Source organism: Malus sylvestris, chromosome 11 (genome assembly GCF_916048215.2).
Source record: "Malus sylvestris chromosome 11, drMalSylv7.2, whole genome shotgun sequence".
Classification (NCBI taxonomy): domain Eukaryota; kingdom Viridiplantae; phylum Streptophyta; class Magnoliopsida; order Rosales; family Rosaceae; genus Malus; species Malus sylvestris.
This window is the reverse complement of record NC_062270.1, coordinates 36243669-36266857: the sequence shown is the minus strand read 5'-3', so window position 1 is coordinate 36266857 and position 23189 is coordinate 36243669. Positions and strand designations below refer to the sequence as shown.

The following is a 23189-nucleotide window of genomic DNA, read 5'->3' as shown; positions in this document are numbered from 1 at the left end:
CAAAACGAGCGGTAAACAAATCACCTTGCAACAAGCCTTAAACGGACCAACATCGCTACGTGCAATATTGCATGGCCCCAAACAATGATTGGGAGCTTGGTACGTATGACCAACGATCGAACAATCATTTGTAAGCCCTTAATGAATGCCTCTGCCAGGCCATTTTGGGTGTGAACATGGGATACAAGATGTTCAACTTCAACCCTAATCGACATGCAATAGTCATCAAAAGTTTTAGATGTGAATTCTCTAACATTATCCAATTGAATAGATTTGATCAGATAATTAGGGTGGTGAGCTCTGAGCTTGATAACCTGAGCCAACAGTTTGGAGAATACAGTGTTCCTTATGGACAATAAGCACATACGTGACCAACATGTAGAAGCATCAACCAAAACCATAAAATATCTAAATAGTCCTCATAGAGGGTGAATCAGTCCACAAATATCCCCCTGAATCCTTTATAGAAAAATGGGAGGATTCGAACGATCTTGTCATAAGAAGGTTTAGTAATAAGTTTTCCCATAGAATAAGTCTGACATGCGATTCCTTGAATCGAACCTAAACTTCTAGTTAGTGGATGCATGTGTGATGATTTGAGAAGACAGCGCATCATTATTCATTTAGGATGTCCTAAATGATTATGCCAAAGTGTAATTTTATGCACAGTCCCAGATGTAAGGCCAGCCATATGATGGTTCTCGTAGTATTCAGACCACTTGGGATACGCTCCATCTTCTCTAGAATACGCTTCTGGCCATATTCATAGGAAGTTATGCATAGAAATTTAACTCCATTTTCTACATAAGTTTCAATGTAGTAATTATTATCTCTAATGTCCTTAAAACTTAACAACGTTCTTCCGGAACATGGAGAAGAAAGTGCCTCATCAATGGTCAAAATTGTGTCATTAAACAACATTATATGTGTCTTACTGTATCATTCGATCAGGTTGGATCGGTCTGAGAGGGTTGTTAGAGGTGCATTCTTAGATCCTTTTCGGTCAAAGTCTCATTACAAAACTTGAGAAGTGATCGGATTTGACAAACTTCATAATTATATTCATTCACTGACTTAAAGTCTTGAAAGCGCAAATGCTACTAGTCATGTCTTACTTCAGGCAAGAAAATGTCATTTTGGTGATCAAAGCAATCAACCAAAGTGACCCATAGTGCTCGTGGGTCCTTCTCAGCAAAGTACTCGGTTTGCAGGGTGTCATGAATATGTATTCAAACGAAGATCATAGCAGTGACTTTCTCAACTTCGCCAACCGATTTGTCCGTCTCATCTTCAATAGCGAGATGCAATTCTTTGCAGTGAGGTGGAGCTTCACATCTTGGACCCACTTGAGGTAGTTCCTTCCAAAGACCTCCAAAGCAGTGAAATCGAGTTTGTTCAAATTCGACATGTTCCTATCACAAAATAGATGGACAAGATGTGGTTAGTCTAATGGAGAAAAAATCAATCCATTCACATAAAAGTAGAACATTCAGGTTCTGATAGACATGTATTGGTTTAAATTTGCATGAAAAACTTCGGGTTTTCATGCATGATGTTTTTAAGGAAAACTTAAGGTATTCAAACTAGGCATGTTTTTAGAAACTTCAGGTTTGGAAAGAATTATGAACTTCAGGTTCATATGTTCCTGCAGACAAATAGAACTTCAGGTTTATAATTATAATTGAATTAATTATTTGGACTTCGGGCCAAATTGAAGTGTGGGTGAAAAATTATAAAACCCATTGGGCCTAAAATAATTAGGCAATTAAACTTGAGGCCCAAAATAAAGGGCCAAAGCCCACGGATGGGCTAAGTAGGTTGATACCGTGCAGCCCAGCCCCAAAAATTAGGCTAAGTATAAAATGGGTCGAGCCATCAGAAAATGCTGCAGGCTTTTCTGGGCTGTAGGAGCAGGCCCAACGTTTTGGGCGAGGTCCAAGAAGACCCGTGAAGGGCACATATTAGATGCAGTGGGGACACGGGGACACCCAAGCCTAATTAGGCTGTTGTCTTGAGTGGGTCAAGGGGAATCAGCAACTAGGCTAGTTTAAAAAATATTTGTTGATAGGCCGAGAAGGGTTCAGGCCCAAAGGTCCATGGGTCAGACTAAACACAAATCCCAACCATGCTGGGTGTGCGCATCGGAGAAGATGCCCGGTGCTGATGCTTTTGGCAACCGTGTCTAGGTTGTTAGGACTCTAGGGGAGTCATGGTTATCGTTAACGACCATGGTGGTGAACGGAGATGGTTTAATCTCAACGTTTCAACAACAAACCCTAGAAAATTTTGAATCGGATTTTCAAAAAGTTATGATGAGATTCAAGTGAATCTCGGTCCAATTTCCATAAAAAATGACTTCTAATCGTCTGTGACAATGACCAAATGCTCAGGGTTGTGGCTGAATGCCAAGCCCGTGGTGGTCGTGGACAAGGACGCCATGAATGGCATCAGGTTTTTTTGGGTTGGAAAGCCTAGAGCTTCTGGCTCCGTGGCTTTGTGTTTCTCGGCTCGGTGCGAGAAGCCCAACGACATGGCTTTTAGTCGTCGCCCTCGGGGTTCCCCACGAAACCCTTTTTTTTTAAATTTAATTACATAATATTAATTTAATTTCAATTGCAAGTATATGTAAGATGTGTTAGACTATAGAGAGATTAGCATAGAGTTATGCCAAGTGTTATGTATTAGATGTGTGCCATTTGTCACAAGTGTATTAGGTGGGTTAGTTATGTGTGGAGAACTATTTATATATATAAACAAGAGATGTAATAAGTGAATGGTTAATGAAATGAGATATCAGAAACAATTTCTCTCTCTAGCTTTTTTCCTCTCTACTTCATCTCTCTCTTAAATCTCTCTGAAGCTTTATTAACATGGTATCTTCGCCGGCGACGGGTAACTCATTCAGTTGACGACGATCGATGTACCTTTGCTTTCGCTCGTATTGATAGTTGGTGGTGTCGCTGTATACTTCTCTGTCGATTGTTATTTACTCATTGAAGCTATGTCGTTGCACAGTCGGTGCTAAGTCGGTATGCTAAGTCAGTGATTGAAACCCTAGTTTCTTTGGGTTTTTTCTGTAAGTCACTGTTTCCTCCATTGATTCTTGCTTTCTTTGGAGAAGATCGTGTTGTTATTTGAAGAATTTGTGTTGTGATGTTGTTGTTTCTTGATTCGATCAAATTCGATTGTCGGTGTGTTCTTGATTTCGACACATTTGCTTATCTTTGTGCTTTGGAGATCTCTCTATATTTCATATCTCTATGGGTTGTTCTCTTGTCTGTGGTAATTCTTCTGTGGAATCTACTTTAATTTGTCATTCGAAGCAAAGCCTCTGATTGATTTGTTGTGCTGCTATACAATGGTTACAGTTGCTCAATTAACTCTCACTCAGTCACCAATTTCTTCGTTGATTCCTAGTGTTGGGAACACTGTGATTGTAAATCTTGATGATTCCAACTATGTTACTTGGAATTTTCAAATGGAACTATTGCTCGATGGAAATGGGATTCTTGGGTTTGTTAATGGTTCTATTTCTTGTCCAAACAAATATGTCGATTCTGAATCTGAAAATGAAACTGTTAAAAATCCACCAGTGATTAATGATGCATATACTGTGTGGAGAATTCATGACAAAGCTTTAATGACTCTTATAATTGCTACATTATCCACTGCTGCTTTATCTTGTGTCATTGGCTGTCAAAGTTCTCGTGAAATGTGGATTAATCTCAAAGAAAGGTTTTCTAATATGACAAGAACTAGTAAAGGTTTTCTAATATGACAAGAACTAGTATTGTTCAAATGAAGATTGACTTACATAATCCATTGATGTGTATTTACAGCACATTAAAGATTGTAGATATCAACTTGCTACTGTGGGAGTGATGATTTCAGATGAAGATATAATGATTGTGGCTCTTCAGGGTCTTCCCTCTGAGTATAATACTATCAAAGCTGTTATTAGGGGCAGAGAAAATCTTGTTTCTCTTAAAGAACTTCGGTCTCAACTCAAAGCTGAAGAGTCCACATTGGAAGAGGTGGTTAAGCAAGCTCATGTGATGACTGCCATGTTTGCCAATTCTCTTAGTTCTGGATTTGAAAGTGGTAATTCATATGGTTTGAAGTACTCTCTTGAAGTTAGTGGTCAGCATGCTTTTTCATCTCAACCAATGCCACCATTTCAGCAACTGCCTATGTTTCAATCAATGCATGTTTCACAGATGAGTGGACCATATGCATGTGTAGCTCATAATGGTTCAGGGACATATAACAATTTCAGGGGTCCTAATTTCAAACTAAAAGGAAAAGGGAAGAAATTTTATTCTGGTTCTTAATCATCCTTTCAGCAACCTTTGGTCACTAGTTCTTAGTCATCACTGCAACCTTTGCAAAATCAGTCTTTTTCAGGACAAGTGTATCAACCTTTCCAATTTTGTCAAATATGCAACCGAAAATGTCATACTGTTCTTACCTGTTTTCAAAAAGGATGTCAGATATGTCACAGAGTTGGGCATACTGCTGCAACATGTTTTGACAGAACTAATTCTTCCATTCAACTTATGCCTATGCCACCTTATTCTCAGCAGTTTCACTAGTTTCAGTCTCTATCTCTTAACACATTTTTCAATGCATAGAACTCTGTTATGACCTCATCTACTCAGCATCCTCACATGATGGCTTCTTCTTCTTATAATCCTGCTATAATGATGTCTCAATCTGTGCCATCTGTTGCAATGACTGCCAGAACAAGTGTTTCTCCTTCTGCTCTTTCACATGAGTATTGGTTGCTGAACTCAGGTGTAACAAATCACATGACTTTGGATTTGTCCAACCTGCAAATGGCTACTTCATATCCATCATCCGACACAGTCACATGGGCTAATGGTGAAGGTTTGCATATTAGTCATATTGGCAAGTCAAATCTTTCACTTCAATCACATAATTTCCAACCAAAGTCCCTTTTACATGTTCCACAGTTGTCTCAACATCTGTTATCTATGCACCAATTATGCAAAGATAATAATTAGAAGTGTATTGTTGATGAATTCTCTGTGTGCATACAGGACAAGGTCACTCAGAAAATACTTTATCAAGGACTGAGCCATAATGCAGTTTATCCCCTCCCCGTGCTCAAGCCTTCCAAAGTTCATCCAGCAGAATATATTGGACAGAAAATAAAATATGAGATTTGACATTGCAAATTGGGTCATCCTGCAAATTCAGTTACTAAGATAGCTCTTAGTAAAGAAGCCATTCCTCTTTCTTGTAATGACACTCATCATACTTGTATTGCTTGCTTGCAAGGCAAGTTTACTAGACTACCATTTCCTGTAATGGCTTCCAAGTCTGTTGTTCCCTTTGAAGTCATTCATTCTGATGTATGGGGTCCAGCTCCTAGTATGTCTATTGAGGGTTATAGATACTATGTGTCATATATTGATGAATGTACAAGATACACATGGATATTCCCATTAATGAATAAAGCAGCTGTTTTTGGAACATTTGTTCAGTTTCAAGCTTTTGTTCAGACTTCTTTTACTGCAAATATCAAAGTTTTATAGAGTGATGGTGGTGGAGAATATATGAGTGCTTAGTTTCAAGCTTTTCTTAGGGATAAGGGTATTCAACATCAAAGGTCTTGTCCCTACGCTCCTGCACAGAATGGACTCGCTGAAAGAAAAAATAGGCATATTGTTAAAACTGCCATAACTTTACTTCAACATGCCAGTCTATCCTCTTAGTTTTGGTATCATGTTTGTGCCACCGCTATATATCTCATAAATAGGATGCCAACCTCAGTATTGTCGATGAAGTCTCCTTTTGAGCTATTATATCATTCAGCACCTAAGTTTGAGCACTTGAGGGTGTTTGGTTGTGCTTGTTATCCATCTTTGCAACCATATCGAAATAATAAACTTGATCCAAAAACCACCACCTGCATTTTTTTGGGGTATGCAGCACAATACAAGGGGTTTATTTGTTATGCTATTAAGGATCATAAACTTATTGTGTCTAGGCATGTTTTATTTGATGAAAATGTGTTCCCTCGACTTCATACAATCTTTTTTTTCTGAGTCATCTAGACCTAAGACTTCCCTACCCTTGGTGATGCATCCAAATACATTTCATCATCCACTACTGGTTCCTATTCCTTTTCCACAAGTTTTTTCACCATCCTCTACTTCACCATATGTTTCTCAGTCATGCAATCCATCAAACACTGATAGATCTTCACTGTCAGTTCCAGATCTTATCTCTGCACAAGTGGATCAAGCTATGTCGTAAGCTACATAATTGCATCCCAATGTTCATGTGTCACAAGCTATAGAATTGCAACCAGCGTCTTTGTCTTCCATTAATATTCATCCCATGCAGACTAGGTCAAAGTCTGGCATTGTCAAGAAAAAGTAAGTCTTTAGTGCTTTTATTCAAGAATATTCTTCTGTCAAGGAACCTCAGTTCTACTCAGCAGCTTCCAAAATTACTCACTGGCAAACAGCTATGCAAGAGGAGATGGATGCTTTAATTCAACAGAAAACTTGGAGTTTAGTTCCTCTACCTCCCAATAAAAATGTGGTAGGGTGTAAATGGATATATAAAATAAAAAAGAACCCTGATGATTTTGTTGCTTGTTACAAAGCCAGATTAGTGGCTAAGGGATTCTCTTGATTACTATGAGACATTTAGCCCGGTCGTTAAACCTACTACTGTGAGGCTTCTGTTATCTCTAGCCGCTTCACAAGGGTGGAAATTGAAACAACTAGATGTCAAAAACGCTTTCTTGCATGGGTTTCTCGCAGAAGAGGTTTTTATGGCTCAACCACAAGGGTTTGTAGATGCTCATCACCCTGAGTATGTCTACAAACTTCAAAGGTCTCTCTATGGTTTAAAACAAGCTCCGAGAGCTTGGAATGAATGGTTTACCAGGTTCTCTTAACTTTGGGATTTACTTCATCCTATGCTAATCCCTCATTGTTTGTGAAATCAACTGGTCACTCTATTGTAGTTCTCCTCTTATATGTTGATGATATTATTCTTACTGGAAGTGTTGCGAGTCATGTTTAAGATGTGATCAATCAATTGACCAAAGAATTTGATATTTTTGTGCATCAGTCTAAGTATATTACAGATCTTCTTCATAAAACTGATATGTTTCAGTGCAAACCTTGCATCACTCCATGTCATACCAATTGAAAACTGTTGAATCATGGTAGTTCTTCTGTTGCGGATCCCAATATCTATAGAAGTATTGTTGAGGCTTTACAGTATCTCACCTTCACAAGGCCTGATATTGCATATTCAGTCAATCAAGTGTGTCAATTCATGCATTCACCTCTTGAAGATCATTTTGTTGCTGTTAAAAGGATTTTGAGGTACCTTAGAGGGACAATTAGGCTTGGTATTTGTTTTAGACCTGGTTTCATGGATATTAAGGCATACATAGATGCAGATTGGGCTGGTGATCCTAATGATCGACGTTCAACTACTGGTTTTGTTGTGTTTTTAGGCTCTAATCCCATATCATGGAGTTATAAGAAGCAACATACAGTGAGTCGATCGTCTACAGAAGCTGAATATCGGGCAATGGCTACTATTACTGCCGAGGTTGTGTGGCTTCAACAACTTCTCAAGGATCTTCACATTCCTAGTTCGTCTATTCCACTTCTACATTGTGATAATATTTCTGCAATGACACTAGCTACTAATCCAGTTTTACATTCCAAAGCAAAGCATATTGAAATTGACTGTCATTTTGTAAGAGAACGAGTTCAACAAGGCACCATTTTGTTACAGTTTGTATCTTCTGCAGAATAGTGTGCAGATGTTCTTACTAAAGGGTTGTGTTCTTCACAGTTTAATGTGCATTGTTCCAATCTTATGCTCGGTTTTCACCTCCATAAGCTTGAGGGGGAATGTTAGACTGTAGAGATTAGCATATAGTTATGCCAAGTGTTATGTATTAGATGTGTGCCATTTGTCACAAGTGTATTAGGTGGGTTAGTTATGTGTGGAGAACTATTTATATATATAAACAAGAGATGTAATAAGTGAATGGTTAATGAAATGAGATATCAGAAACAATTTCTCTCTCTAGCTTTTTTCCTCTCTACTTCCTATCTCTCTTAAAGCTCTCTGAAGCTTTATTAACAAGATGTAATTCAATGCATGAGCAGATATTTGATGCAATTCATCACAATATCAAATTCACATAATTCAACAATTATGAATATAATGCATACACAATTTATGTAAAATCTAAAATTCGAAAAACGTAAAGTTGGGTCATGCATTATGGTGAATGTTCATGCTATCAGGGCTGCAAAAATATCGAGATTAAAACCGTTGTTTTGGAAGAACTTGATTGCATGATGATATGGATGAACTGGTTTGATGCAGAAAGCTTCCACGTTAGATTCCTAAGCGCATCGGTAGGAGCGTGCTAATAACGTGTTGTGGCCATTTTATCTAACAAGAGGAAGGGGGTCGGCGGCAAAGAGAGAAAAGAGAGAGAGCGAGAGAGAGAGAGAGAGATAGAGAGAGAGAGAGAGAGAGAGAGAGAGAGAGAGAGAGAGAGAGAGAGAGAGAGAGAGAGAGAGAGAGAAAGAAAGATGTGTTTGTAGAATTGTGTAGAGGATGTGTTATTCCCCCTAAGCAGTGCCTTTATTTATAGTAATAAGAGGGAGAAGAAATCCTTCATCCACAAGGAATACAAGTCCATATTGGAAAGAATAACTAGAATCAAATCTAATCTAGGATTTACACAATCACACTTAATTTTGAATCAAATAGCATTCTTCATTATGTAGGCATTTTATTTTGTATGTATATATTGGGCATATTTTATTATTATATGTACAAATAATAGGTAAACTAGTATTGAATAAAAAAATAATACTTTTTATGTTGGTACATTATTTTGCATCTATTGCGTTTGCTTTATTTTGTAGGTAAATTATTTTGCTTTTTTTTTAGCGAAGGTACGATATTCATTGATAGGAATTTAATACGTACAAACAGGATAGGGTGCATATAGTGGGCCTTGATAAAAACCTTGCCAGGGACGAAGGAAAAAAGAGCGTCCCACACCATGAGTGATTACATATGATTACTATCCTCAATTAATAGGTCTATTATTGTATCAAGAGGTTCCTCGAACCAAGCTACCGAAGTATCAAGGTCTATGCCCAATCTAGCCAACCTATGTGCCACCTTGTTCGTCGAGCGTTGGTCAAATGTAACCTTGCACTAAGGAAAACCATTTAAAATCTGCCTAGTATATGTAATAATGTGCCCAAAAGGAGATGAATCCTTTAGGCCCTCATGTTGAAGTGTCGTGGTCACCATCAGAGCATCCCCTTTAACTTCCATGTGTGTAGTCTGCTAGTGTTGTGAAAAAATCACTGCTTCCCTTGCTGCCATAATCTCTGCCAATAATGGAGAACCAATTCCCTCAACTCTCATTGCTACTGCAGCCATGAATTCCCCTTTGTCATTCCATATCACTACCCCCACTCGTCTAATCTCTAACTGTTCATCCCATGCCGCATTAAAATTACTTTTAATCCATCCATTTTCTGAGGGCTTCCATGGCTACCCAGTGACCACATTGGTGTTCTTCCTTGGCCCATTTCATTTATAGAATTCAGGTAGCCATGTTTGCATTGTACAGTGCATTTCCGAAGGCTCCAGAGCCTTTCCATTCCACAACATTGCATTACGTTTTGTCCATGTGCACCAAATTAAAATTTTTTTTGTAGGTGCACTGAATCATATAACATTTTTTTTGTAGGTAAATTATTTTGCATGAATTTTTACGATTCAAGCATTTTTTTTTGTTATATATGTGTGTGTGTGAAATAATTTACCTACATATGTAAAATATAATTTGATTGACTAAACTAAGCATGTATTATTACATATATTAGACATGTTTTATTGTTATTATATTTTAGGCAATAAATTTATTATTTTATTATTTTTGTAAAATCATTAAATCTTCCTGACAATCCGTACATAATTAATTGTGTACATCAAACATTCAAATAGGGGTATTTTAAGCATTAAAATTTTTTAAAAGTGTAAAGTCAAATATAATTAATGAATTTGCTGATGTGAAATCTTATCAATAGGCTTTATTGGAGTAAAAAACTTATGTCAAATTTTATATAAAGAAAATTAAGTTTCAGGGCTAAAGTCATATTTGATTTATTTAGGTTTTTTAAAGCATCTTTAGGTTCATGTCTCATTGGGTCCAACCTCGTATGCACTTTACCAAAGTCCCCATTAATTGTGCTTAGGGGCAAGTGTTATACTGGAAAATCTGATTCCCATCCTAAAATTTCCAAAGTTCACGTGAATAAGATTGAAATCCGAAGTTCTGAAAAGAAAAAAAAAAGTGTTTAGCTAACTAGAAATGGACACTAATCACAACATCTACAACAGCTTGAAATGATGAAATGTCTAAATTACCCCTATATATAGCACATATAGCATCATAGTATTATACTTAGATACTATTGTTACCATATCGAAATGTTGAGATAGTGTAAATATTATATTTGCCATTGTGTACCTATTGTTGATACGAAATTCATAATGCTGTATGTATGTATGTATCTATATATTGTCAACAATATGATTTGGATATCGTTGATATTGTTCAAGCTGGAGGATTATGATGATTTGCTCACAACTACAAGCAGAAGGATCCGCAAAAGAAAAACGAACTCGTATCGACTAGATATCGAACTAGAATAAGTTGGGATTGAGTTGAGTTTGACTATGTAAGAGAGTGAAGGTCACAAAGAGAGATACAACAATAAAGAGTTCCTCTCCTAAACTTTTGCATTGGCCAAGAGAGTTAGAAGTTAGAACCATTAACTATCGTCATCTTTTCGAATTTAGCGCTTTGATGCCCCTTGATTCAAATCTTCTATGCAATAAAACTATAAATTTCTCATCTTTAGAAATATGGAGCCGTTTATTCTCTTTGCAACCACACTTGTATAAAATAAAATAAAAACTTACATCTTTTAGAGAAACAATTAAAGAACCTAAGAATTGTTTCATCTTTTGATTCAATCATTAAGGTTTATATAAAACGTGTGGCTTGTTAAAAAAAGAAAAGAAAAGAAAGAAAACTGAGGCTTTTTAACTTTAACTGTGCAGAGCTGCTCTTTTAATGTCTTCTTGTGATGTTTTTTTTACACAAATCATTAGATTAATTTTACGATAAATTAAATTATCAACTTAAATAATTTAGGTTACACAGATATAAAATACTTACTCCCAAGAAAAGCATAAAAAAATAAGAAGAGAATCATTCCATCTATAAAAAAAAGTACTGATGGTATTTACATGGACGTTTCCTCAATGTGCAAATTCCTTTGACATCAAGTTTCTGGCGCTTTTTTTAATTAAAAACGCTTTCACACTTCCCAGTCCCACTTCAGTATCCCCACCGAAAGCTGCACATCTCTGCAACTCTCTCTCTCTCTCTCTCTCTCCCCCTCTCTCTTAATTCGAACACCAAAAGTTAGAGAACTGCAGAAATGGCTGGATACAGAGCCGACGATGACTATGACTACCTCTTCAAGTTGGTCTTGATTGGGGACTCCGGCGTGGGGAAGTCGAATCTGCTCTCTAGGTTCACCAAGAACGAGTTCAACCTCGAGTCCAAATCCACCATTGGCGTTGAGTTTGCCACCAGGACCTTGACCGTTGACGGAAAAGTCATCAAGGCTCAGATTTGGGATACTGCTGGCCAAGAAAGGTCCTCTCTTTTCTTCTTCCTCCATGGGTTTCCCCATCTGGGTCTTGCTAGTTTTCGATTTTATTTTTTGGGTTTGTGAATTTTTTTTTCTTTTATTTTTTATGCTGGATTGGTAGATTTTGTGTTTTGGTGAAGTTTAATTTGTGGGTTTTGGTGAAATTTTGGAGCAGATTTGGGTGATTATTGTTGCATGTAGGTTTTTTTTTTAGCTCAGATTTGTTGAATTTTGTTTGTTTGTTGTTTTTTTTTTTTTTTTTTTTTTTTCATTTGAAGTTTGCGCGTTTAGGAAAATTTGGGGTTTCTCTTGTTGCAGAGACTCATTGATATTAGAATTTGTTTCTGGTTTTCTTGATCTTTGAATGGTAGGTGGGACTTAGATCTTGGTTGGTTGAGATCCATGCATTTTCAAGGAAAAAGATAAGCTAACTGTGGTAATATGCTTGCCTTCTTCTCGAGGCACATACCGGGATGAGATAGTTCTTAAATTCCTTCTGTTTGTGGACTCAGATCTTAAATTTAGTAAGTACTATTCCTTAATTACTAATACAAAAGAATGCTTTGCCGTGAAGCTTCTGGCATGCCTTTAAATAGGGATTAGCTAGCATAGTATTTAAACATTGCCTAGCATTTAAGCAAAAAACATTGCCTAGGAAATCGGTGTAAGTTTTTACAAAAGGCCGTCAGTAACAATAAGAAAGAAAAAGAGAACCAAGGACGTATAGAACATTCGAAAATGACCCCGCCTCTTTCCTTTATAGATAATAGTGGCGCAGCATCGTACTAGTAGCTTCCCCTTTGGTTACAACTTACTTGCCAAAGATTGGCTTCTCTCCCTTTAAATGCTGGATAGGAGTTTGTGCTGGTAGTTAGAACTTACTTTGCATTAACAGGACTTACATTAACAGGGTGGGCTTTAAGGGTTGACAAAGAATGGTAGAACAGAAGGAACAGGACCGAGTCAAATTAGCATCTGTCGTGTCCGCATCTATTCTGACAGTTAGAGTCTAAGGACTGAAAACAGATGCTAAGAAAAGTAGTGGTTGTAGAGTGTTGTTGTCTGTTGAGATTTTCCACTTGATCCTTTAGGCATGGTCGTTGTTGTTAACTAGTTGAAAGGACTAGTGTTTATGTTTGAGACTCATAGGGAATCCATTATCAAAAACATAAGCAGTTCCCTTTTTGTAGTAAATACAAATATGAACAAGAGCTTATTACATGACTGAAATTTGATGCAGTGCAAGGGCTATTGTGAATTATGCTTATTTTCTTCTTGTTATGCGTTTCACTTTGTGCACATTTCATTTGGCGGTTATGGAGGCTCAGCTTATAGGATATATCTGAAAAGGAATACTATAAGCTGATGAATATTGCTGCTTTCTGGTCGGTTTTAGCTGATAATATTGCTTTTTCTTGTTTCTTGGCATTCAGTTGGTGCAACTTATTAAGGCCAAATTTTATCTTTTGGAAACTTAGAGCACCATTATATTAATCAAACTACTGTTGCTAGTATATGGCTTATACATTGGCCAGAATGTTTCACTACGATTCAGGCTTATGATTTCTAATAGTGAATTGCGGCTCATAATCCATTTTAGCAAAGGACTTTCCCCCTTGCTTTTTAAGTCTGCTTATGACCGTTTCTCTTAGTGATGCCCTTCTACATATTTTTTATGCTTAAGTTTTCCCTCTTGGTTTCGTAGGTACCGCGCCATCACTAGTGCTTACTATCGCGGGGCTGTGGGTGCACTCCTTGTGTACGATGTCACTCGCCATGCGACATTTGAGAATGTCGACAGATGGCTGAAGGAATTGAGGAACCACACCGATTCCAACATTGTTGTGATGCTCGTTGGGAACAAATCAGATCTCCGCCACCTTGTAGCTGTCTCAACTGAAGACGGGAAGTCCTATGCTGAGAAGGAGTCACTCTACTTCATGGAAACATCTGCACTGGAATCAAAGAATGTAGAAAACTCCTTTGCTGAAGTTCTGACTCAAATATACCATACTGTGAGCAAGAAGGCGGTTGAAGGGGGAGAAAATGGAACTTCATCTGTCCCAGCACAAGGAGAGAAAATAAACATGAAAGATGATGTGTCCGCGTTGAAGAGAGTTGGGTGCTGCTCAAGCTAGGCCTGGTAAACAAAACTTGATTGAATGAATATGGCTTCTATGAACTGTGTAATATTTTGCAGAGGGACACAAACTAGAGAATACCGGAACACGAAATTTTTACTCTGAGTAAGCTAGCTTATGTTATCCTCAATTGGTAAACAATTTCAGTGGATGCTGATTAGCACATTTAATCCGCACTTCAGCACCATCTATGCCTTTAAATTTGTTGTTAGCAATGATATATTTGTTCAAATTCAATATCAGCATCGCCCTTCTTTTTGGAGACGGATCTCTTCCATCAAGACCACTGGATTAAGTAATCCGGACCTTTGAAATTTCATCCAACGGTCCAAAATTATTATAAGCTTTTAAGGGGTAAAAAAACTCCCTGATCATCGCGTACAATGTAGTGCTAGGTCATCAATTTTTTTATATATTTTTTTTTTATAACCTTCTTTGGACTTGAGTTCAAAATTAAAGAATTTGACACGACACGATTTCAAGAGCTTGACATGAGGTCACAGATTCAAGATGCTAAAATCGTAGGTGTAATCGGACGGATAACACATTGTATTTGTTTCTTTTCTCACATCACATGACGAAACAGATAAGCGCAAAGTTATATATACTCAGTTGCATAGAAGATGTTTTCGTATAATAATTTTAAACGTTCTAATTTGAATATTAAACTTTTAGTTTTTTTATTTGTATCTAAAAAAATCAAGTTCTTTAATCAAAAGGGGTTTAAAATTTTAAATTACAAAGCCTAAACAAGATCTTAACCCAAAGCCCATCACTCTAAAATCTCCACAGCTCCCGCCCAATTCAATCACTCTCCCTTTCCCAAAATCCCTCACTGACTCTCTCTCTCTCTCTAACCCAATTCGAACTGAAGCAACCAGAGCAAAACCCCCTTTCGGCGACAATGAGAGAAGAAGAGATTGAAAAGCTTCGTGGGGTAGTTCGGGACTGCGTGACGAAGCACCTCTACTCCTCCGCCATCTTCTTCGCTGACAAAGTCGCTGCCTTTACCAATGACCCTGCCGATATCTACATGCAAGCTCAGGCTCTATTTCTCGGCCGCCATTACCGACGCGCTTACCACCTCCTCAATGCCTCCCAGATCGTCCTCCGCGACCTCCGATTTCGTTACCTCGCTGCCAAGTGCCTGGCAAGTCTCTCTTGCTGCTGAAATTAGGATATGGGTTCTCTTCGTTTGCTGAGTTGGTTCAATGTTTTTGCTTGAAATTGGGTTTTCCATTTGTGGGTTTTGGGTTTCTTTAGTTGGGTTTTGGTTCACTTTGATATGTGATTGTAGAAAAAGGAGAAAATGGGTTTTACTTCTTTCTTACTCGGATTATAAAGGCGACATTTTTTTCGTGTTGTCGGATTTTCAAATTCAGTAACATAGATAGATGTTATGATGATTAAAAATTGCCGGTCTTTCAGCTTTAATTTGGGGTCGATGCAGTTGTGTTCTGGGTTAATAGACTGACTAGTTCTTTTTTTTTTTTTTTTTTGTGTCTGTTTAATCAGGAGGAGCTGAAGGAGTGGGATCAATGCATATTAATGCTTGGCGATGCGAAAGTTGATGAACAGGGGAATCTGTATGACACAAAGGATTCCAATATCATGTACTTGGATAAAGATGGCGAAGATCATGAGATCAATGTAAGATTATCTGACTACCTCACCTCCTAGTAAACATTGTTATATGAAAATTTGGCAACAGTTTCCGATGTTCTGTCTGTATATACTACTATCTTTGTCCCATGAAATGTGTTATTCATATCTTGCAACAGATATCTTCTGCAATATGCTTTTTACGAGGTAAGGCATATGAAGCATTGGAAAACCGTGTCCAGGCCCGGCAGTGGTAAGTTTTTCTCTGGGACCTGGCTTTATCATGTAATGTTTAACAGGTGTGCGTGTGTTTGAATGTGTTTTTGGGTAAAAGAAATGATACCCTCTGTAGTTTTTAACTTGTAGGAGTATGAGACTTAAGCTTAAAGTTGATCTTGTGGATAGAGAATAAATGATTTCTATAGGTGTGGTATCTGCTGAGAAAGGTTGATTGAAGGGATCCTTTAACTAATTTTAATATATTTTTTTTTAATTTAAAGGTACAAAGCTGCTATCAAAGCTGATCCCTTATGTTATGAGGTACGTTTGGAATATTCCGTTGGATATATGGGATTTTAACTTACCAGAGACAGTTTGGTAAAACACCCTAACACCTGTAAGTTTTATAGAAAAACACTTCAAGGGCCCAATTGGAGAAAAAAAAAACTCCTCGACTATCCACTTATCGCATTCTAATTGATTCTTAGTTGCAAAATTCATTTGGTATCCTTCTCCCCATTGCTAGGTAAGAAAAGAATTTTTCTAAAGTATTTGGTTTGAAGTGTTTTTCTTTGAAGTTGTTAAAAGCCCAAACTTATTCTTTCTGGCCTTTTCTAACATTTTATGGCCACCAAAAGCAGGCAGGGAAAATAGCATTCCTTACAAAAGAATTGAAATTACTAAAGTATCAACTTGATAAACTGTTTTATCCTTTCAAACATGCTTAAAAATACATGGAATCATTAATCAGAAGGTAGGTAGAATCACTTTCTCATGAGGAAATAAATACCATCTGGAAAATACTATTCAATCCAACTCTTTACCAACTCTATTATATGGGGTGAGACCCATTTGAGAGTGTTCGACAAAAAGTTGAGCTTTATAGCATCTTCAGTTTCATCCTTCAAACTTTTTCTACTGACCTTTTTAATTTTCTTTCAGGCTTTGGAATGTCTTATTGAGAATCACATGCTTACATGCGAGGAAGGTTAGGGTCATTTAAATAAACGTTTCATTTAATCAAGTTCGATTGTTATTTAAGGAAGTAATATCATGTATTTTGATACTACCTTTTCAAGTTAATTAATTAAATATGTTTTAGCCATCTGGCACTTTTATCTTTGTTGATCCATAGATTGCATTGGATTGTTTCCTCTGCATTTATTTCATCAATCATTTAACTATGGATTCCATGGTCCCCTACTTATACCTTTTTATTTGCTGCTGAGTTCAGAGGCGAGCCTACTTTCATCATTACAATTTGGTCCTGAAGATGGATGGCTCTCGTCATTCTACTCATGTTTAATTAAAAAGGTAAATCGAAATGCATTTCAATATGTCACCCTTTAAGTGTCGAACATAGAGAAGACGTCTTACATCCAAACAATTTTTACCCTTTTAATAAATATTACTGTACAAAACATCATATAACAATATCTTTTGCTGTGTTCTCATCAGTCCTCCTTTTTGTGTTTTCCAGTATGACAAAGAAAATGTTGTAGAAGCAAAATTCAGAGAACTTGAGGAAGAAAGTTGTAGTAGTAACACTGAGCAATCCTTCATTTGTACTCTGAAAACCAACACCGACCTTCTAGCCTGCAAAGCTGAATACTATCATCAGTGCGGTGAATATCAAAAATGCTTTGAGCTAACTTCCGTGTAAGTTGGGAACTGGTTTGGAAGCGAAATACGAAAATACCTACATTTGAGTTTTTATTTCCCCCCAAAATTTATCTGTGTTTTATTCGTGATTCAACAGACTACTCGAAAAAGATCCTTTCCATCTGAAAAGTACGTTGGTGCATCTAGCAGCTGCTATGGAGCTTGGGCATTCGAATGAGCTCTATCTTATGGCATGCAATCTAGTGAAGGACTATCCTCAAAAGTGAGAGTGGTTGAAAACCATATTACTCGAGTCACTACTGTACAATTTGAAAATTGAAAGTACATCCATAAATACTTATGCATATACTACCATTACTGGGAATACCCATGAGACAAACATGGGATATGGATTGCGGTTTCCAGGGGTTTTGGGGGATCTTGTAACTATGATTTGAGATGCCAAAAGAAAGACGGACTTTGAATTTTCTTGTGTTTTGTTGCTTTTGTGATTCATTTAGTTCAGTACTTTATCAGGTGTATTCTATTTGCAGGGCTTTATCATGGTTTGCTGTTGGTTGTTACTATTATTGTATCAAAAAGTATGTTGAGTCGCACCGTTATTTCAGGTAACTCCATCACAATTGGTAATGCTGTTAAATGAAGTGTATACATGTAATTTATTTTGAGTTGCCTTATTTGCCCCATGTTGACTTAGAGCTTTCAATTTCTGCATTATTGGTTTGAGATCCTTTTGATTATGACAGTTATTTTGTGTTTATGCTTTGAAGTTTATTCTGCAGTTATGCTGTGTATATAAGAAGATAGGTTATGAGCATTCTTTTTCCTCAGCTTCCCTGATATTTCTGTTTTGTTTGAGGTGAATGTCCTTGTTGCCTGATAAATGGCCTTCACATCATACTGGATGCTTTAGATTATTTAATGTGAATTCTTCTGGATTATATAGGGATTGTGCTGTAGTTAGGCTCATAACCTTATTCAACCTTGCATCAGTTGTTACCACATTGATAATTTTAAATGTACTTATGTTACATTGCTTTGTATTACTCATATATTAATAGATCCTTTTTAGGTTGAAAGTTTGGACCAGTCCTGGTTTGGATTTGATTTAGTGCTGCTTGCCCCTGCTTCCTCCCTCATTTGGTGAAAAGCATTTGGAAAAACAATCTGTCCCTAATATACCAAAAAAAAAAAAAAAAAAAGAAAAAAAAGATCATTTGAAGTGATAGCAGTTGAAAAGGAGGGGTTATTGTTGCTTTGTATGTTTCAATCTTGAATCCTTACCGATTTCTTTTGGGTTTGTTCTTCACTGTAGCAAGGCTACCAGTCTAGATGGGACCTTTCCACCTGCTTGGATTGGATATGGGAACGCATATGCTGCTAAAGAAGAGGGTGATCAGGCCATGTCGGCTTACCGCACTGCTGCTCGTTTGTTTCCAGGGTAATTATGTATCTCTCTCAGTATCTTACATTGACCATTACCTTGAATTTTGTTTTCCTTCTGCCACTTGAGAATACCAGGAAGAAGATATGATCATGTTATTTAGGCAAATTTTTAGAGATTAGTATAATTAATAGGAACTAAAGTCATTTAACTGAAACAAAGCACAAATTTGGTAGAACCTTCAATTTTTTGTGCTTGATATTTTCCATTAGTTTGATTGAAGGTGATATGGTAGGGCACATAAAGCTTCTGTTTTTTATCAAATAATAAAATTATGGTAAGAACCATCACCTACCTGTGTGCAGTGGTTAATGGTGTCAGAGTATAAAGGTATAATAAGAAAAAGTCAAGGACACAGCAAAATCTTAGGTCTTGAGAATTGGAAAACTTCAAAATGAATTTCTAATGATCTTACTTGGAGTATTATCATTAGTTTGTCTCTTATGTCCTATAGTCCGTAGTTTAATTTCTCTTATTATATATGAATTGTGTTTTACAGGTCTTGATATTCTCTTATTCCAGGTGTCATTTACCAACTTTATACATTGGGATGGAGTACATGCGAACCCATAGTTTTAAGCTTGCCGAGCAGGTAAAATAGAGTTCTGTAAACTACTTACAGATTGCTGTTTGTGATCTTGGTGTTCAGAAATGTGAAATAATCCTCATCTATACCAATCATACAAGGAAAACCCTGAATGGCATATTTACCTCATGACTTCCTACATTTTCTTAAGTCACAAACAACTCTTTACATTAAAAGATTAATCTATAAAAGTTTGAGAGCATGATGGGCAGTATGAGAAGTGGATAACTCCAAGAGGAGTTTGCTTTGTCATAAGCACCTGCACTTGAAGAAAAAATGAAATTGTAAAGAAAGGAGAACTTTACATGTGAAGGATGTGTGAAGGGACTACTGTTCTTAATTAATTATTGTTTTTAGCTTCCTTGAACTTTCAGTTTAGTCTTTAAAAATTTAAATTTTAATCTAAACTTTCAGCTTCTAATATATATTTTACGTATTCATTGCATTATTCTGATGTCACTGGCTTACCACTTTGGAACGATGACAACAAACTGTGTTCCTTCTTTGAATTGATGTCCAGTCCACTTGTCAAAAAATTGATTAGAATGAAAAAGTATAACATTGTTGCCCAGATGTGTTAGATTGATACGAGAATAGAAGTATCCTCTCCATCGATTTGTAGCCCTTAATACATTTCCCATGTACGTTCCCACCTGACAATAACGGATTCTGTGACCGGGTAGTTTCATTTGTAACTCTTTATCTTACAATAAAAATACTGATATAAGCCTCTTTGCTTCTGTAGTTTCTTATGCAGGCGAAGACTACTTGCCCATCAGATCCACTAGTATACAATGAACTTGGTGTTGTTGCTTATCATTTGAAGGAGTAAGTACTGTTACTGTGTCATGAGAAATGCAACCTTAAATAATGAATATAAGATAAGTTTGTAATGACATTTGAAAAGGCTGACCATTTATTTCTAGTGGTTTATAAGTAAGGATCGTACATGCACAATTTTCTCAAATGATATGTATATTGAATCACAAAATATTAACTCTACCATTCTATAACAGTCGGTTTGGGCAACTTTACATGTATAAGTATTTAACTGGCCCAATGTGGTATATTTATCTGGTGGACTAGTGCTTCGTTTTTCTCACATCCATATTTGTTCTCTTAAATTGCAGAGTGCAGAATGATTGTAGTTAGTAGGGTTTTATTTATTTTTATTTTGTTTTATCATATCTACAATGTTTTTTGTTGGGGTCGAATCCTTTAATCAATTTCAAAGTGGTCTTATGATGGATTGACAACTAAACGAAGGATGCTAATTAAATCTGCTTGATAATTGACTCTAATTTTCCCAAACAAGTTACCAGAAGGGGAAGTAGTTGGTAATAATTTGAAGAGAGGGAAATAATGTTGACTCACAGTGTCATATAACTTGAGAAATTTAACATTTGTGGTCCTCATGCTGTATGATTATTAATTGGCTCATATGAAGTTGCTACTGCATTAAGATTATGGAAATTGTATTTGTATTCTGTAATTTATGTGGACTATTAGGTCGTATAATCAAATCATTTGCATGTTTTATTTCCTTTTTTGTCTGTTCTAATTGCTGGCCATTTGTCACAAATTTTCTTTTCAGCCACACCTCTCCGATTTGTACTATGTGATTTTTATGAACATCTCTCTTTTCATACAGGTATACTAAAGCTGTGTGGTGGTTTGAGAAAACTTTGGCTCAAATTCCTTCCCCTTTGGGTGAAATGTGGGAACCAACTGTGGTTAATCTTGCTCATGCGTACAGAAAACTGAAGTACGTTATTTATTTGATCAGAATTTCTAGCATTTTGTTTGTTAGCAGTGTCTGTACTTCTTTCATCCTGAATTTTTTATTTTTTTCTAGGAGACTTTGGTACCCTTGATTTGTGGGGATGAGAGAATGTTCTCTGGAAGTTTTATTTCTTTGTAGTTTTTTGATATAGCGGAATTTGTTTTCCTCTTCAGTTTCTCTCTTCTTATTGATGCCTATGGTTTAAGTCTTTATATGTAAAACTAATATTTCCTCTAGTCTAACTAGATAATTCTACTCTGTCTCAGGATGTATGATGAAGCTATTAAATACTATGAGAAAGCGCTTGCATTGTCGACAAGAAGCGTGAGTACTTATGCAGGTCTTGCATATGCTTACCATTTGCAGGTATCTAAAGTTATAAATTACTTTATGTATTTTAATTTTTAAGAGAAGAATTGTATTTATTGCTCGTTTTTCTGGGCATTGCTTCTTGTTCTTGAAATGTGTTAAAAACTTGGAATCTGTGAATGCATAAATATTAGCAAGGGCTTCCGATTTGATATAATGAATAATTTCCACTGATAAAAGGTTGTTGTGAGAATGTGAGGGCAAATTCCCACATCGGTGAGGGATCAAACCCTGCAAGGGCTTATAAGGAGTTGGGCTACTCCCCATATAATTTAGCCAATTGGTTTTATGGTGGAACCCCAACTTTCTCAGGTTGTCCCACGTGTGAAGCTCAACGGCCACACATGCTCCACGTCACCCTGTTTGTGTTGTCCACGTGTTAGGCTTGAAAATTCGCCACACGTGAGGGGGCGTGTAATAATGTGAGAACAAAGTCCCACATCGGTGAGGGATCAAACCATACAAGGGCTTATAAGGAGTTGGGCTACTCACCATATACTCTGTTGGTTTTATGGTGGAACCTCAACTTTCTTTAGTTGTGTACTTAATGCAGACTGTTCTACCAATAAACACTCATTTTTGTAGTTACATGCATGATGTTCTGGATGTGTGGTCAGTTTCAATATCTCCCTGTCATATGTGGATAGAGAAGCTTCACGTTTGGAGAGAAGAAAATTTTAAAATTAATCGGCAGATAATATGCTTGTTGCATTCTCTTGTTTTGAAATGTTTCTCAAATGTTTAGTGAGGTATGCTGGAAACGTAGAAACTTGGATGGGTAAATAAACACGTTATTCAACTCTAAAACAATGAAATTGATCTATTCTTGCCTGGACAATGTTAGTATCACTTAGAATCTTGTGTCCAGACACCGAAACTTCTAAAAATTGAGTGCATGTGTCTTTCATCCCCATCCAGTATGATGACAGTACTTAGTGTTATTGTTTTTTATGCTCTCGTTTTCGCTGCTGTGCAGGATAATCTTAATGCAGCAATTTCATTCTATCATAAGGTGAGTAACTGTTCTCTCTCTCTCTCTCTACTGATTGTGAGGCTGATGATTCTTTATGTTGTACTGCATGACTGATGAAAAGGTTTAAATTCTTGGTCGTACATGGATCCATTAAAATTTCTGCAGGATGCCTTCGTGCCCAAACACACTTTCGATGCACCTGGAATATCTTTTTAGATGCTCATAGTGTTAGCATGAGATTGCTTGTAATGGCAGGAAGATGGTATGATTATGACAGAGGTATGATTACGTTTCTTTTGTTGTGTCCGTGCAGGCTCTATGGCTAAAACCAGACGATCAGTTCTGCACCGAAATGTTAAGCTTGGCTTTAGTAGATGATAGCCGTCGTGGTGTGGACTCCAGAACTGAATTTCTAGGCTTAATTACGTTTGATGAACGCGTTTAGTCTTGTATGCGTGTTGTATTTTACGTGCAATAGATACCCCAGTGCCTGAGATTTGATCAGGTGATGTAATATCTTAGGCTTTGTTGTATCAAAGTAATACGTCTGAACCTGTTAGCATCGACGTTTGATTGTTGAAGTAGAGGTACATGGGATTTTATTCATGATTTTGGCCAAATCTGTCCCTTTCACGAGTTTTCTTATTTAAACGAAAACAACGACGGTAATGAAGGATTAGGCAA

At 36.8% G+C, this 23189-nt stretch overlaps 2 protein-coding genes across 4 annotated transcripts; both read left to right on the top strand.

The window, feature by feature from the left end:
• The first annotated feature begins 11359 nt into the window (after positions 1–11359).
• LOC126589956 (ras-related protein RABA1b-like) lies at positions 11360–14143 on the top strand. Its single transcript, XM_050255411.1, has 2 exons — positions 11360–11770; positions 13471–14143. The coding sequence occupies exons 1-2, from the start codon at positions 11550–11552 to the stop codon at positions 13901–13903; spliced, it is 654 nt and encodes a 217-aa protein (XP_050111368.1). The 5' UTR covers positions 11360–11549; the 3' UTR covers positions 13904–14143.
• Positions 14144–14668: 525 nt separating this feature from the next.
• On the top strand, positions 14669–23125 carry LOC126589952 (anaphase-promoting complex subunit 6). Of its 3 annotated transcripts, none has more exons than XM_050255405.1 (16): positions 14669–15056; positions 15422–15556; positions 15688–15761; positions 16009–16048; positions 16670–16715; positions 16962–17041; positions 17208–17386; positions 17487–17612; positions 17884–17958; positions 18666–18791; positions 19317–19386; positions 20126–20208; positions 21032–21145; positions 21430–21529; positions 22509–22544; positions 22671–22812. In XM_050255405.1, exons 1-16 carry the CDS (start codon positions 14811–14813, stop codon positions 22719–22721), a joined length of 1581 nt encoding a protein of 526 aa, XP_050111362.1. In that variant the 5' UTR covers positions 14669–14810; the 3' UTR covers positions 22722–22812. The 3 variants fall into 3 exon arrangements, with proteins under 3 accessions (XP_050111362.1, XP_050111363.1, XP_050111361.1); XM_050255404.1 differs by lacking the exon at positions 22671–22812 and adding an exon at positions 22819–23125 and having other exon boundaries at positions 14671–15056; XM_050255406.1 differs by lacking the exons at positions 21032–21145; positions 22671–22812 and adding an exon at positions 22819–23125.
• The last annotated feature ends 64 nt before the right edge of the window (positions 23126–23189 follow it).

Excerpts from the sequence above, each read along its gene's own strand:
- LOC126589956 (XM_050255411.1), top strand. The coding sequence starts at position 11,550 with ATGGCTGGATACAGAGCCGACGATGACTATGACTACCTCTTCAAGTTG. Across the intron at positions 11,771-13,470 it reads GATACTGCTGGCCAAGAAAG|GTACCGCGCCATCACTAGTG; the intron begins GTCCTCTCTTTT and ends TTGGTTTCGTAG.
- LOC126589952 (XM_050255404.1), top strand. The coding sequence starts at position 14,811 with ATGAGAGAAGAAGAGATTGAAAAGCTTCGTGGGGTAGTTCGGGACTGC. Across the intron at positions 16,049-16,669 it reads CTGATCCCTTATGTTATGAG|GCTTTGGAATGTCTTATTGA; the intron begins GTACGTTTGGAA and ends ATTTTCTTTCAG. Across the intron at positions 17,387-17,486 it reads TGCTTTGAGCTAACTTCCGT|ACTACTCGAAAAAGATCCTT; the intron begins GTAAGTTGGGAA and ends GTGATTCAACAG.